At 43.3% G+C, this 16,676-nt stretch overlaps 2 protein-coding genes across 3 annotated transcripts in view; one reads left to right on the forward strand and one right to left on the reverse strand.

The window, feature by feature from the left end:
- Positions 1-2,225, forward strand: part of SUMF2 (sulfatase modifying factor 2) — a 39,248-nt gene extending 37,023 nt beyond the window's left edge. Inside the window, exon 9 of the mRNA XM_077482337.1 lies at positions 953-2,225. Within this exon, the coding sequence (XP_077338463.1) occupies positions 953-1,049 (97 nt within the window). The 3' untranslated portion in view covers positions 1,050-2,225. The remainder of the gene's footprint in view (positions 1-952) is intronic.
- Positions 2,226-4,537: 2,312 nt separating this feature from the next.
- Positions 4,538-16,676, reverse strand: part of PHKG1 (phosphorylase kinase catalytic subunit gamma 1) — a 44,500-nt gene continuing 32,361 nt past the window's right edge. For both annotated transcript variants that reach the window (XM_077482338.1, XM_077482339.1), the window contains exons 7-10: positions 16,176-16,266; positions 15,925-16,078; positions 15,623-15,748; positions 4,538-4,917 (exon numbers count right to left, since the gene is read on the reverse strand). In XM_077482338.1, coding sequence (XP_077338464.1) covers positions 4,672-4,917; positions 15,623-15,748; positions 15,925-16,078; positions 16,176-16,266 — 617 coding nt within the window. In that variant the 3' untranslated portion in view covers positions 4,538-4,671. The remainder of the gene's footprint in view (positions 4,918-15,622; positions 15,749-15,924; positions 16,079-16,175; positions 16,267-16,676) is intronic.

Here is a 16,676-nt window from a genome sequence, read left to right on the forward strand (position 1 = left end):
GGGTAGGGGGCTGGACAGCATCAGCACATGTTTCTATAGTGTGAAGCAGCTGTGGAAGTGTCCCTGAAAGCAGAACAGAATGTTGAGGGGAGCAAGTCCTGCAAACAGGTTAGTGTAGTATGTACAGTGTCAGCAGGGTACAGACTGGTCTTGTACACTAGCACCATACAGTATATACAGACGAGACTGTACTGTATATGTTATACACACACCAATCGCTATATAATGTACAGTGTCCAGACTGGTCTTTAAATAATGTATGGTGTGTACAGACTGGTCTTTACCTAATGCCCTTTACTGCACCCTCCCTGTGTTGCCGCCTCCTTCCTCCACCAGCTGTCACCTATGCCCTGTCTCCCAATGACCCACCTATCCTCATCCCTCAGCGATCACAGCCTTTTTCTTCTCAACTCTCCGACCCCCAAAATCCCTATTTAACCCCATTACCCTACCCTTGCCCAACTCCCTAACAACCCCACCACCCCCCTATGTATGCTATAGGTAAGTATTTGCAAAAAAGTATCAGTACGCGTGCATAGTGGTATCGGCACAACCCTACTAAGAAGCAGTGTTCTCAGCCATCTTACTTTGTGTAATGTAGCTGATTTTCAGTGTGCTTTTCTTGGTAACATTGTGGATTTTGCACCCGCGGGCAGCAGAGTGGAGCCTAAGGTGTCCAGTGGAGTTTTCTGTACTTGGAGGACCTTCACTTAAAAGTGAAAAATCTGCCTGCTTCTGACAAATACCCACTCCCATATTTGCACCTAGGTGAGAACTACAGAACTTAGGCCTCTCTGCTAGTAGTAGACAGTAGAAGTAAAACTACTGCTTTATAATTGGGGCCATACAGGTGTGTAGATTATTCATGCATTACTAATAGTATTTGATAATGCTGTTCATTTAGCTGTAATAATTAAGTTTAATTTCTCCTTTTTTCTGTTCATTTTATTAGGATGGGCAACACACCAGATTCTGCCTCAGATAACCTGGGTTTCCGCTGTGTCAAAGATGTCACCACACCAGCAGAAAATGGAAAAGAGGACCTTTAAGGAAATATTGGGATTACTACTTTGATTTCTCTGCTTGATGCCATAGGAATGAAGTCTCTTCCTAAGGAAGAAAAAAAAATATATATATAAATCATTTTGCTCACCTATGGGTGAAAATAGAGGAGGTCCAGCAGGAATAATGCTCTTCTAAATGCAATATGAAGATCCAAAGCCTCACTACTTTTACTGGATCTTCCATTTTATTGATGAATACAGATGTGGGTCATGTTGTTTAATTATACAGGGTATCTGGTATGGGTACATAATTTTGTCAGCTGTATGGTACACAGTTAAAGCTGAACCTTGGGTTTACCAGAGTTTGTCATCCATCACCCCCCCCCCCCTTTACTGTGCACGTCTTCTCTCGCCTCACTTCCGGTTCTCGCTGGCTTTGCTGAGGCATCAAGAGTCACTGGCTCCCAGTGCTGTCAATCAATGCCAGTGATGAGGGAGCTGGGGCCAAGTCCCACTGTCTATGCCAATAGACACAGCAGCGGGACTCTTGTGCAAGCACGCACGACTTGTCCACCCCCATCCCCTCCCGGAGCACCGAGAAAAGGAGGTTCACAGCTTCTCTGTACAATACCATTTTTTTCATTTAATACATTCTTTAGTTCCTTTACAATCACTTTAAACCAGCTGCTGTTTTGAAGTAAATATAGGCTTGCCAGCTTATGTAGAGCTACTCATGTTATCAATATAGTTGATAACAATTGGATTGTGCAAGTGATTTGTAACTGTATAGCCAGTTATAACCACATAACAAGGTTCTCATTAGAGAGATCTGCAGCTGTTACAAATCTTGGCTACAAAGTTGTTAGTGAGACATGGTGCTTAACAAAAATTACTGCAGGTATAAAGTGCAAGTTCCTTGCTATTTATACAGATTTATTTATTTTTTTATTCAATGACAGCTGCTGCTTAATAAATATGCATCAGAAGTAATGATCATGAGTTTTTGTTAATCGTAATAAGGAAATCATTTTTGTTGTCCTGAGAGCCAAAGGAAGCATAGATTGAGTGCTAGGGCATCAATGACATATACAGCCCAGTTAAAGTTATTAAAAGTCTTGGTACTGAGCTAAACCAAATTCAGTGTCTATGGGAATCATAAACATCAGTTTTGAAAAATGTTTTCACTAGCATGTATCAACCAATAAACTGGTTTCCTAAGTATTTTTGGACTGTAAACTATGTGGATTATTTATAAAGGGCATGTCAGTCAGCAGACAAGGGTCACCTTTTGATGTCCCAAAATAATGCTGTGCCTTTACTGTAGCTTCCTTTTTCTTTGTAGACCAGATATATAAAGAAATCATGAACATGCTGCTGCTGTTGTAAAACTATACCTGCCAGTACTATTGACACCCTTCCCACTGCTGAGTTTCTAGTCCAGGAGTAGAAATCTATGGTTAAGTGAGTGCTACATTTTCTTTTATCTTACAGCCCAGTTACAGTACCTGTTGTGATGTAACACAGGAAAGAACAAATGGTACTCCAATAAAATCTGCATGCACGTTATATGGATTAACTTATAACAATTATTATTCTAAATTGTGTTGGCAAACGTAATGCTATGCTTTAGTCATAAATATGAATGTTGATAAAGCTATGCCTATCTAATTTAAAGGATAAGTTTGATACTGAGCCTCCATGATTTAACCACTTGCCTACAGGGCACTTTCACTCCCTTCCTGGCCAGGCCAATTTTCAGCACTGTCACACTTTGAATGACAATCAGTCATGCAACACTGTACCCAAACAAAATTTTTATCTTTTTTTTTTTTTTTTTTTTAGACAGCTAGAGCTTTCTTTTGGTGGTATTTAACCACTTCAGCCCCGGCATAGTCATATGGGGTCTAGGGGGTGCTCGTGGGCACCCGCAGCATCGCTCAGGACCCGGTGCGTGTGCCCGGCGGCCGCGATGTCCACTGGGCACCCATGATTGCCCGGGAACACAGCAGGGCCGTGGATCTGTGTATGTAAACACGTCCTGTCAGCAGAGAGGAGACTGATGGTGTGTTCCCAGTACAGAGGAACACCGAGCGGTCTCCTCCCCCCACAGTTAGAATCACTCCCATAGGGAACATATTAACCCCTGCAGTGCCCCCTGGTGTTAACCCCTTCCCTGCCAGTCACATTTACACAGTAATCAGTGCAATTTTATAGCACGAATGTGAATGGTCCCAAAAATGTCAAGTGTCTGCCATAATGTCGCAGTCATGAAAAAAAATTGCAGATCGCTGCTATTACTTGTAAAAAAAAAGCCATAAATCTATCCCCTATTTTGTAGATGCTATAATTTTTGTGCAAACCAACCAATAATTGCGATTTTTTTTTTTTTTTTTTTTTTTTTTTTTTAACAAAAATATGTAGAAGAATACATATCGGCCTAAACTGAGGAAAAAAATTGTTAAAAAAAAAAAAACATTGGATATTTATTGTAGCAAAAAGTAAAAAATATTGTGTGTTTTCTTTTCAAAATTGTCGCTTTTTTTTTGTTTATAGCGCAAAAAATAAAATATGCAGGGGTGATCAAATACCACCAAAATAAAGCTCTATTTGTGGGAAAAAAAAGACGTAAATTTTGTTTGGGTGCAACGTCGCATGACCGCGCAATTGTCAGTTAAAGCGACGCAGTGCCAAATCGCAAAAAGTGCTCTGGTAAGGAAGGGGGTAAAATCCTCCGGAGCTGAAGTGGTTAATCACTCCTGCGGTTTTTATTTATGAAAAAAAAAAAACTAATAAAGACTTTTTTTCTTATTTTGCACAATTTTATAACAGAAACTAAGTAATTTTTCGCCTTTACTGATGTGTGCTGATGCTGCACTAATAGGTGGCACTGTTGGGGCTGCACTGGTGATTATGATTATCAGTGTAGATGTCCCCTGTCACCGGCTTTCCTCTCCATGTGAAGAAAGGACAGCTGATCACATGGTAAAGGGCTGCTATGACTTGCCCTTTGCCCCATACTTTGATCAGCTATGTCGAAGGCTACAGTGATCACAGAGCGTGTCACAGCTGGGCCATGGTTCTCAGAGGACGTCCAAGGATTCCCTCCCAGAACTGGACGACCACACTGCAGCCATCCAAGTAATATAAGGGGTGAAGGAGGAAAGGGGCCAGATGATGCACAATGTTCTCCACTCAAGAAAACAAGGTGGGCTCTCTCCAACTTGTTATAGCTTCTACTGCACAACTTGAGCAGCTCACAGTATGCAGTGAAATCAGATGAGCCTGTACAACTGTGCAAGATTAAAAGTTAGGTTTAGAGTTCAGCTTTAAGAAAACAAAGAGATAAAAACCCAACATTGGTTCAAACTTAACTCTTCCCCACTCTGTTCAAAGCTGAGAAAAAAAAGTTTGGACTGGAGTTCAGAGTTCTAAATGATTAACTGTTTGCTATGCTACTTTTATTGTGTGTGTCTGTGTATGTATATATACACACACACACACACACTTATATCAATAGATTTTTAATACCTGGAGACTTTTAAATGTATTATATTTATTATAAATTTTGATTATTTGTTTCATAAATATATTTACATACACACATATTCCATAGGTACACGGTTTGATGTAATGTTGTGTTTACGTGACAAAAGGCAGAATGTTATAATTAACTGGACTCTGCCGCCAGTGATAATAGAATGGCTTTTGCCGTATTTTCAAAGAGTGCGGCTCGGTTCTGCTGCTCCCCTTTCTTCACCCAGTGTCCATAGATCCTGAATGCACAAGCATCGATCATCTTCCGTATGGGCTTAATTGCATATGGGTCCCTTGCTACAATTTCTTTAGTAACAGGTTTCACATTACGATAGTAGTGGTAAATCCGCACAGAGGCCAAAACTGTTAGGCAGACAACCTACAAAGAGAAACGTATGAATCATTTTTATGCATGTATATCTTTTATATCATTTGAAAGGCATAGGCAATGGAAAACCACTGTCCAGACATTTCTGAACACGCTGCAGTTTCTCCTGTATTTGTAAAATTCTCAGAGTTTATTAAAGCAAAAAACATTTGAGATATACCAGTTTTAGAAGGTAACCTACTTTTCTATGAATAATTGCCCTCCTTGGCAGCACTTCAGCTGCAGGGATAGATACCCAATAGTCAGGTGTTGTTAATGTGTTAGGTTTTTATTTTTATTCCCTTCTTTCTGTGAAACAAGTTTGATTTAGTATTTGTGGCCCCCTGTCTGTGGAGATGTTCCATATAACTCAGATTAATGGATGTATATCTGTAGAAAGAGATCATCTAAGGCATTGCTGCCTTTTACTGCTCGTCCCAGAAGATTTGAATACGGAAAATAGTTATCCATCCGTAATTTTCCTTTCCTGGAGGCTCATCATGTCAGCCTACTCATGAGTCGGCTCCACCCCGTAACCCTACAGGAAAAAAAACCCTGCCAAATATCAAAATAAAAGGAGGGACTCTCCTCATCTTAATGTTCCTATACACCAGGGATATGCAATTAGTGGACCTCCAGCTGTTGCAGAACTACAAGTCCCATGAGGCATAACAAGCATGACACCCAGAGGCATGATGGGACTAGTTTTGCAACAGCTGGAGGTTCTGTTAATTGCATATCCCTGCTATAAACCATGGGACACCGATGAGGGGAATCCTGGGCTGACATGATGAGCCTCCAGGAAAGAAAGATTCTGGTAAGTATGGATACCAATTTTCCATATTCCTGGCATTAGTCATGTCAGCCTACTCATGGGAAATAGCTGGCATAAAAATATGGGGCAGAAACAAAACAGAAAAAGAAACCAGAGCTAAATATATGCAAAAGAATTGATTGCTTTTGCTGTTTTAATCATTGAGGAGCCTATAGGCTACTTCTAGCCAGTAATGGTGGATAAAGGTTTTAAGTGACTCATTACAGGCCACATCCCCTGGCACCTTGGCATAACTTACTCGCAAAGCTAGTGGTAGAGTGTGCCAAAATCTCCACTAGAAGGGAAAGACCCAAAGCCACATACATTATACATTCATGGCTAGAACTATCCATGAGGAAATGATGCTTGGCGAGGCTGCCTGTTTGAACTTTTAGGAAAGACAAATCGATTATCCTACATTCCGAGATTCTCTGTGCAGATATATAGTAGTAATCCAAAGTAGGTAAACTCCAGCCCAAACCTCCTAAGCCACACTGTCTGCTGTTGGAGGAAGTGAAGAAAGTATAGCTTCCTAATTCAGATGAAATTGCAGAAGGAAAAAACAAACCTGACAGCTCAGAAGGGGTTACGGTACTAACTATACTACATTAGTACAGCAATCTTCCTGCTGTTCTATTGTGTTCTGACCATGGGACACCCCAACCCCCTGCTGAATGGCCGGCTTCTGTCAGACCAACTGCTATACACATGGGCCCAATGTCAGCCAGTTTCTATTGAACCAGTGGATGCCTCTGGACATTCTTCCCATGTGTACTAGGCTTAAGTGTCATCCAGAACAATGGGATATCTTCATCAGGCCAAAAGGGATCTTTCTTTACAACCTGGAGGACCAAATCTACTGCGGTTATAAAAAGGTTCTCCGCCAATCACACCTGAGCTGAGAGCGCAGACACCAGCACTCTGATAGTACTATAGTTGAATCCTTTGTTCAGAGCAGATTCTAAACAAAAAAACATCAGTTCAAGAGGGAGATTCAACATTGAACTGCTGCCACTTCAAAGAACTTCCTCCACACACTGTAGTATGTAGCATTCATGGAAAGATTGTTCAGAGTTCGCGGGACATCCTCCATTACCATCAACTGGGCGAACCTGTGCCTCTCAGTAACCAGGCTGTCAAACTGAGACATGTCACAAGGAATACCTTGTCTTGGTGCTTTTCTCCTTTCCGATTGCAAGCAAGAATACAGCTATTAAATATTCTCTTTTGAACTTGTTTTTCGATAGCAATGGCATCCTGGAGTCTGATCTTCATGCCTCTGATTCTGGTCTCAGAGAGCTCATGGCAAAAAAAAAAATCTGAGGCTAGAATATATATTTGGTAATTAAAAAAAAAAAAAAATCAGCCATGCACCTGACCAGCACCGTTAACCTGTGGCTAGCTGCAACTTTTCTCTAGTCCCCTAACAGCCTCCACCCAGCTCGGTACCAAAACCCCTTTAAGAGGAAAAGGGCACTCCCCCCCCGAAGGGTGAAACTTACCTTCACAGCACCTGCTTCTGGTGTCCTGTAACCCAGGAAATGCCACACAGGTCTCAGCAGAAGTGATGTCATGACACTGAAGGCTTAATTGGAGCCACTTAAAGGAAGAGCAGACATCTCTCGAACTGCAGCATGCACAGGAGCACAGAGTGCAAAGATCCTCCGAGACATCACAACATGCACCATTTAGTCAGCACCATCAGCTCCTGCACAATGGCACTCCTGCTATGGGGGATTTACCTCTGGCAAGTGAATATTCCACCTGGAGAAGCTGAAACAGGTGGGACGGTAGGGAATCTTCAATCTTTAATTTTCACAAAATCCAAAACAGAAAAGGTTGTCCCGAGCAAGGACAAAAAAAGAAACATTAGGCTGAGGGGAGTCCTTATTTTTTGGCAGAAGGTTGTCTTGTAGGGTCAGAGAGGTGGACCTATACTATGAGCAAGCTCACATGATTAGCCCCAGGAAATATAATGTTACTAAAAAGATATAAACAACTGCGCTGTCTGCTGTTCAACCCCAACATTAAAGTAAAGGTGATATAGTGAAACAATGTTCCTACAATAGTATCAATGTTAAATAGTAATGGCCAGTGTATAACGATAAATTGATACAAGAAAAATGGTCCTAAACAAAGATCTAAATGTATGGTGCACTCTAATAAATGGTGATAGTGACACTTAAGTGAGTTAAAGTGTTACTAAACCCACAACAGTAAAATAAGTCTGTATATGCATGGATGAACTATTTTCATATTACTGGGTTTAGTAACACTTTAATGTCCAAGTAAAGTTCCAAACTATGGTGCAGTATTGGAAATGATGGATTGGTCTCAATCAAGTGCTGCAATATACCTACGTGCAAGAAAAAATTGAAATAGCTTCTTACCAGAAACTCATGATCTCCAAAGTATAAGAGATCGTGAAAAGTGTAGAACACATAAGGCTCTCTTCAGATAGCAAATTCCTTTTCAGCAACAGCCCGTCCTGGATCTGATGTTATGGGGTATAGCCATCCAGCCTCCACCCAGGAAAACCTGAATGTAATGTGCATTTTCAGTTTGTAGCCTTGCCCTTCGGGCTTGCTACAGCAAGCACCTCAGGTATTCACAAAGGTACTAGCCCCACCTCTAGCCAGGTTAAGGGCACAGGGCATAACTGTCTTGGCTTACTTAGACGATCTATTGTTAATAGACCAGTCAGTGCTTGCTTGAAGCAAGGTGTAGCCATTGCAAGCAGTTAGCTGGAATATCTGGGCCTGAACACAGCCCAGAAAAGGGTGTTCTTGCAGGATCAGCTCCATACAAGAGCTGGTGAGAGTCTGATGGCGGAAGCCATTGCCCCTGCCTAGAGGTGGCACAGGGGAAAAAGTCAGTTTAAACAAAGGACGCTTATATTTTCTTTTGACTGGCAAAAGAGTACTCTTTCTGCTGGAAATTGTTTGAATGTATTTATCCAAACTATCACCAAATAATCATTCTCCCTTAACCACTTGCCGACCGCCGCACGGCGATATACGTCGACAGAATGGCACGGGCAGGCATATGGGCGTATATATACGTCCCTGCCTTCCCGCGGGTGGGGGGCCCGATCGGGCCCCCCCCCCTCGGTGCCTGCGGCGGTCGGTATTCGTTCGGGAGCGATCCGGGATGAGGGGGCGGCCATTCATTCATGGCCACCCCCTCGTGATCGCTCCCGACGAATGGAAATGCTCCGTGACATCACTTCCTCTCCTGTAATGTAAACACAGGAGAGGAAGTGATGTAATCTCTCCTCCGTGTCGGTATTTTTCGTTCCGGCACCGAGGAGAGAGGATCGGTGAGTTGCACCAACACGACACTACACAGTAGAACATGCCAGGCACACTCACACCCCCCCTTCACCCTCCCCCAATTACCCCTGCCCCCCCCCCCCCCCCCAAGTCACAGTGACACCAATTGCATTTTTTTTTTTTTTTTTGCATTGGTGTCATTTGTGACTGTAATAACTGTTAGGGCAGTTAGGGTTAGCCCCCTTTAGTTCTAATGTACCCCCCTAACCCCCCAATAAAGGTTTAACCCCGTGATCACCCCCCGTCGCCAGTGTCACTAAGGCTGGGTTCACATTGCAGCGGTTTATGAGAACGAATGTGATTCGCACCGCACTGCAGTGCAAATCACATCCGATCTCTGTGCGATTCGAGTTCAGCCATACAGATAGTATGGCTGAATTCGCGCCGCACCCGCCGCAAATTCGCACGGGACCCTTTTTTTGGTCCGCAGCAGAATCGGATCGCATGGGTGTTCACACCATGCGATCTGAGTTTGCAGATCGCACTGCGATATGCGAACTGATCTGGGGGTGTCATTAACATTTCACTGACACTCCCAGCAGTTCGCATAGGGCAGTGTGAACTGCCGCCGAGAGGCATGCGATGCGGGAACCCGCCGCGGATTCGTGGCGTTCCCGCATCGCTCCAGTGTGAACCCAGCCTAATAAGCGATCATTTTTCTGATCGCTGTATTAGTGTCACAGGTGACGCTAGTTAGGCAGGTAGGTATTTAGGTTCGCCGCAGCTTTTTATAGCGCCAGGGACCCCCATATACTACCGCATAAAGCCCCCTGATTGCCCCCTAGTTAACCCTTTCACCAGTGATCACCATATAACTGTTACAGGTGACGCTGGTTGGTTAGTTATTTTTTTATAGTTTCAGGGCACCCGCCATTTATTACCTAATAAAGGTTTAACCCCCTGATCACCCGGCGGGTGTCATTTGTGACTGTAATAACTGTTAGGGCAGTTAGGGTTAGCCCCCTTTAGTTCTAAGGTACCCCCCTAACCCCCCCAATAAAGGTTTAACCCCGTGATCACCCCCCGTCGCCAGTGTCACTAAGGCTGGGTTCACATTGCAGCGGTTTATGAGAACGGATGTGATTCGCACCGCACTGCAGTGCAAATCACATCCGATCTCTGTGCGATTCGAGTTCAGCCATACAGATAGTATGGCTGAATTCGTGTCGCACCCGCCGCAAACTCGCACGGAACCCTTTTTTTGGTCCGCAGCAGAATCGGATCGCATGGGTGTTCACACCATGCGATCCGAGTTTGCAGATCGCACTGCGATATGCGAACTGATCTGGGGGTGTCATTAACATTTCACTGACACTCCCAGCAGTTCGCATAGGGCAGTGTGAACTGCCGCCGGGAGGCATGCGATGCGGGAACCCTCCGCGGATTCGTGGCGTTCCTGCATCGCTCCAGTGTGAACCCAGCCTAATAAGCGATCGTTTTTCTGATCGCTGTATTAGTTTCACAGGTGACGTTAGTTAGGCAGGTAGGTATTTAGGTTCGCCGCAGCTTTTTATAGCGCCAGGGACCCCCATATACTACCGCATAAAGCCCCCTAGTTAACCCTTTCACCAGTGATCACCATATAACTGTTACAGGTGACACTGGTTGGTTAGTTATTTTTTTATAGTTTCAGGGCACCCGCCATTTATTACCTAGTCTCACTAGTGTACCCCTAAATTTAGGGGTGTCTACTTTCCAAAATGGGGTCATTTGGGGGGGGGGGGGGTTGTGCCATCTTGGCATTTTATGGCCTTCAAAACTGTAACGCCCTTAGAAAGCCTGAAGGCGGTGCTTGGTTTTCGGGGCCCCGTACGCGGCTAGGCTCCCAAAAAGTCCCACATATGTGGTATCCCCGTACTCAAGAGAAGCAGCAGAATTTATTTTGGGGTGTCATTTCACATATGCCCATGGCATGTGTGAGCAATATATCATTTAGTGACAACTTTGTGTAAAAAAAACATTTTTTTTTTTTTTGTCATTATTCAATCGCTTGAGGCAAAAAAATAAAATATTCAATGGGCTCAACATGCCTCTTATCAATTTCCTTAGGGTGTCTACTTTCCAAAATGGGGTCATTTGGGGGGGTTTTGTACTGCCCTGCCATTTTAGCACCTCAAGAAATGAGATAGGCAGTCGTAAACTAACTACTGTGACAACTTTTGCGCAAACCAATAAATATACAGTTATTGACTTTTTTTTTACCAAAGACATGTGGCTGAATACATTTTGGCCTAAATGTATGACTAAAATTGAGTTTATTGGATTTTTCTAATAACAAAAAGTAGAAAATATCATTTTTTTTTCAAAATTTGCGGTATTTTTACGTTTATATCGCAAAAAATTAAAATCGCAGAGGCAATCAAATACCATCAAAAGAAAGCTCTATTTGTAGGAAGAAAAGGACACAAATTTTGTTTGGGTACAACATTGCATGACCGCGCAATTACCAGTTAAAGCAGCGCAGTGCCAAAGTGTAAAAAGACCTCTGGTCATTGACCAGCAAAATGGTCCGGTCTGAAAGTGGTTAAAGGGGAAACTAGTTAGAAGGTTATTACAAGTCGTTTCAGCTGACCAACCCTTTAACCAAAGGGTCCTTTGCATATGTACAAGTGCAAGGTGTGATGCCTGGTGAATAGAATCCTTAATAGCATCTATAGCAAAGCATAATGCTTTAGGTAGCTCGGCCAATTCCTGTGCTTGTTGTACAGTGAGCTCATTGAGAGCATCTGTGAACTGGTCCTTTAACTGACAGATGCCTATAGCTGCAATTGCAGGCTGAGCAACATTGCCTGCTAAGTAAAAAGAGGATTTTACCAGACCTTCCAACTTCTTATCCATTGGATCTTTAAGCATAAGCGCATTGTCCACTGGGCAAGTTAAACTGCTGGATCTTTTAGTGAATTTTTCTTCCATAGCATAGAGACTTGAGAACATCTTTGGAGGGGAAAAATGTTTATCCAGATGATCCCATTCAGTATAAATAAGCTTTTCTAGTAATGCTTGAACGGGAAACGCATGCAAAGGCTTCAAGGAACCCAAGGAGGAGACTGGACCTTCAGCTAACTCTGTTAGGGGTAGCATGAAAGCAGAGCGAACCATCTTTGTAAGGCTCTGTACTTCAGATTCAGATAAAGCGTATGTCAAGGGCGCTCAGAATGTCAGGACCAGGCAGATAGTGTCCTTATTGGACGGATGAAGTGGTCGTCAAACACTTAGGGCTGCACTCAAAGAGGGAAGCAATCTCTAATAGAAAACAGATGAAAGAAAAAAGGCGCCTCTAAGTGCAGAATTAAAACTTTTAATATCCCCAAACCTGATTAAAAACACTTACAGAATCAAGGATGAGAAGAGGCATAACATGGATGTATGAAGCACGTGATCCGGCATCAGGAGGTCCCAGTGTATCATCACAGCTTTCCAGGGGTAACGATATGCAGCAGCAGAAGGTCCCAGGATAACCAGCAGGTGAACACCCCAGGCTCTGGGAACACTGGTGAAGCAATCGCTCCATCTCAGTCAGGGTTGAGTATGATTCCCGGAAATGGCGTCAGCGGGAGGGGACAACAACCAGCATGGACCGCAAACAGGAAATATATCATAAAAATGGGACGCGTTTTCAGAACTACTGATTGGTTCCTTCTTCAAGCCAATGTCAACTCCACGCTGACTCAGACGGCGTGATTGCTTCACCAGTGTTCCCAGAGCCTGGGGTGTTCACCTGCTGGTTATCCTGGGACCTTCTGCTGCTACATATTGTTACCCCTGGAAAGCTGTGATGATACACTGGGACCTCCTGATGCCAGATCACCTGCATCATACATCCATGTTATGCCTCTTCTTATCCTTGATTTTGTAAGTGTTTTTAATCTTGTTTGGTTATATTAAAAGTTTTAATTCTGCACTTAGAGGCGCTTTTTTTCTTTCATCTGTACTTCAGATTGTGAAGTAGGAACTTCAAGTATTGTTTCCCCCGCAGAGGAATAATTGGCTTATCTTTCCTCCCGATCATCTGAGGGCAATAACCCATCCTGTCCCCATAATTCTTTTGGACCCTCCACTGACTGTAAAGAGGCTAAGGTGGGGTAGGGGGATCTGGGACGCTTCCTATCCACTTGGATGGAGGATGCGATTAAAGCCACTGATCTTCCTTCTAAGCCCTGCAGGGCAGAGGAAAATGCATCCTCAGTCACATATACAGGGGCTGAAGTTTGTGAAGCATTGCACCACTGCTAGCTTCCAATGACTCACCATGGCTTGCCATGTCTCATCTCTCTGAAGAGGATGACAGTATGGAGGCATAACTGGGGTTCCCAGGGCCTGGGGGTGATACCTTAGGTACCTTTACGGTAGGTCTGGAAGACATGGTGCAAGGCACAAAAGGAGAGGCACACAATACAATGTGCTTAATAATAAATCTAGCAAAACAATGTCACCATTATAACAGCTTTAACTGCTAAGTAGGAATAGTGTTTCCTGTACTGGAAATGCCTCCTGTACTGGTTTACACCCTCACGTGTCCAGCGCTGTGTTGTCTCCTGGTGTGGCAGACTCCCCTGCTAAGAGACTTGCAACTGAGAGTGTCTGTGTAAAAAAGACTCAGGTGGAACCTGATTGGCGTCTTTCCCTCACTCTGCACCTTGTACTGTGTAGTGGAGCTTACGTATTGTGCACGGCGCCATGTGACCTACAGACACGCCCCTCAGCATCCTCTGCAAAACCCTCCCTTCTCCTAAATATGCCTAGTTTGCGTGTGTATGAGCAGATCCTGAAAGGAGGAGATGACACTGCCGCCGTTATGCCTGTAATACCAGGCTAGAAGATCCGATTACACAAGGTATGTAATATATGTGGACGCACCTCTAAGACCCCTTTCACACTGGGGCGTTTTTCAGGCGCTTTAGCGTTAAAAAAAAGCACCTGTCAATCGCTTGAAAGAAGCCTCATCTGCAATCCCAATGTGAAAGCCCAAGTGCTTTAAGAGCCCTTTCACAATATCAGCGCCCGAAAAACGCTGGTAAAGCGCCGCATAAACTAGCAGCATTTTCCCATTTTTTTTCGAGTGCTATTGGGGCACTTTTAACCCCTGCTAGTGGCCAAATAAAGAGTTAAAAGCGCCCACAAAACCCTGCTGCCAAAAGCGCTTTTCAGGCGTTTTGCAGGCACTTCCCATTGATTTCAATGGGAAGGGGTGCTTTAGGAGCGGAGTATTCACTGCTCCAAAAGCGCTGCAAAGAAGCTGCTTGCAGGACTTTTTTTTTGACGCCCTGCCAGCGCAGCGCCTCAGTGTGAAAGCACTCGGGCTTTTACATTGGGGATTGCAGTTGCGGCTTCTTTCAGGCGCTTTTTTTTTTAAAGCTAAAGCGCCTGAAAAACGCCTCAGTGTGAAAGCACTCGGGCTTTTACATTGGGGATTGCAGTTGCGGCTTCTTTCAGGCGCTTTTTTTTTTAAAGCTAAAGCGCCTGAAAAACGCCTCAGTGTGAAAGCACTCAGGCTTTTACATTGGGATTGCAGTTGCGGCTTCTTTCAAGCGCTTTAGTCGCTTTTTTTAACGCTAAAGCGCCTGAAAAACGCCCAAGCGCAAAAGGGGTCAGAGAGGGGAGGGGGGCAAGAAGGCGGGGGGTTCTGTCATCAGTTTTGCAGAGTCACAGGGAATCTAACTTCTGCAGGGTGGAAGTGCTGCTAAGCTTTTTTAAAACATGCAGATATGGGGACACCAATTTTTGCTTCAGGGACACCCCACCAAGGTTTATAATACCCTTGTTATGTTACTGCTGTCTTTGTTTAAATCCCTTAAGAGATTAAGAACCCCCTCTGCTGTGACCACACATGCTATGGCTTGAACACAGAGCAGCTGTAAAACACAGGTTGTTTAAAATTACTCCCTCTAGGGGAGACATCTTAAAGGCATACAAGGTGTATAGAAAGAAAAAGCATTAGCTTTTTCCCATACCTTGTCCTCGCTGCAGGATACTGCTGTAAACAGACAGATCCAAACTTCACCCATCACAGTGTGCTGCGTTGTAAACCTTCAAAGACTGGGGCCCTTTTAATAGGAGTTCTGCTCCTTTGGACCTGTATAGCACCCCTCAGGACAGTTTTAGGTAATGTAGCAAGACCAAAAAGAGTCCTGGTTCCTAGGGTCCAGTTCTCAAAGAGAAGCTTATAGGCAAAACCTCATTCTTTTCTGTGAGGCCCGGGTACCATCCTATGGCCTCAGTGGCGAGGATGGATCCGGCTGTGGAGGTTTTTTAAATTCATCATGGATCCCTCTAGAAGCTCCTCACAGCACATCTTCACTCGTGACCAACACCTTAGACACTGACGAAAAAACTGAGGTACTCCTGGAAGGAGGAGAGTCAACTTCCTGTATAGGTTATACCAGTGTCAACACCTGAAGGTAGGCCCATAACCCACCAAATAATTACTTGAGGGTTTGTGTCCTATGATGTACGATAAAGAAAGTTGATTATGATGTTTTTTAAAACCAAACTTCTGTCTATTTTATAAAAGTGTGATTTCAAGTCAAATATAACAGATTACATTAAATGCCAAGCAATGCATATCTTTTACCTTAAATCTCCTGTATGGGCTAAAATGGCGAACCTCTTCTACTACATATTGCTGGAAGAATGGATGAGCTAGAGCCTCGTCTGCTGTAAGACGTTTCTCTGGATTCACAACTAATAGTCGGGAAATCTAAAGAGAAAAGTCTTTTGTTCACATTAAATACAAATTAAGTCTGCACAGACATTTAAAGGTTATTATTTTAGTGTGGCAAGAGAGTTTTTGTTCACATTAAATACAAATTAAGTCTGCACAGACATTTAAAGGTTATTATTTTAGTGTGGCAAGAGAGTAAGCATATTGTATACCAAGTCTTTAACCGTGTCTGACCGATCATCCCATTCTGGAGAACCAAACTGGTAGTCCCCATTCATAATCATTCGTAGCATTAGCATTTGTTTTCTGTGCCAAAATGGTGGCGAGCCAGCCAGTAGTGTGTACATTATAACTCCACTACTCCACCTGCAAGGCAAGAAAGGGCAGTGCCATTATCCTGCTAGTACACATGCACATTTATGAGAAGAAGATTATGAAAAATGCAACTTAAACAGCAACATACATGTCCACCTGTTTATTATATCCAGGGTGATATTCATCCATAGAGCTTTGGATTATTTCTGGTGCCAAATATCCAGGTGTGCCACAAATTTCTGAAATAAAAAAAGTCAGCAACAAAGAGTATTATGGTTAATACGGTATATAACTGAATTATTACACAGACTATAACAGACTGCCACAAATGGATCTGTTTGATGAATGGAAATATCGGATAATTTAGGGAAACTACACCATCATTTATTCTATCAGTGTACTGTGTCTAAAAGATGGTCATAAACAGGAGGGGCAAACACATCCAAGCATAATAAATCTCATTGGTGCATATGAGGCCACACTGCCAACTGTTGATTATCTCTATTCACAAAGAAACAGAAAACAGGTAAGTGCCCGTGCTTGAATAGTTATTGTTACATTGCCATAATAAAGCATATGTGATTTTTCTTCTTTTAGAAAGCAAATTCTGATTAGGAATATCAACAAATGCACCAGCTATTTAGTGATG

The sequence above is a fragment of the Lithobates pipiens genome, unplaced genomic scaffold, assembly GCF_037356315.1.
Source record: "Lithobates pipiens isolate NorthernLeopardFrog02 unplaced genomic scaffold, aLitPip1_a1.2 Scaffold_16, whole genome shotgun sequence".
Lineage (NCBI taxonomy): Eukaryota > Metazoa > Chordata > Amphibia > Anura > Ranidae > Lithobates > Lithobates pipiens.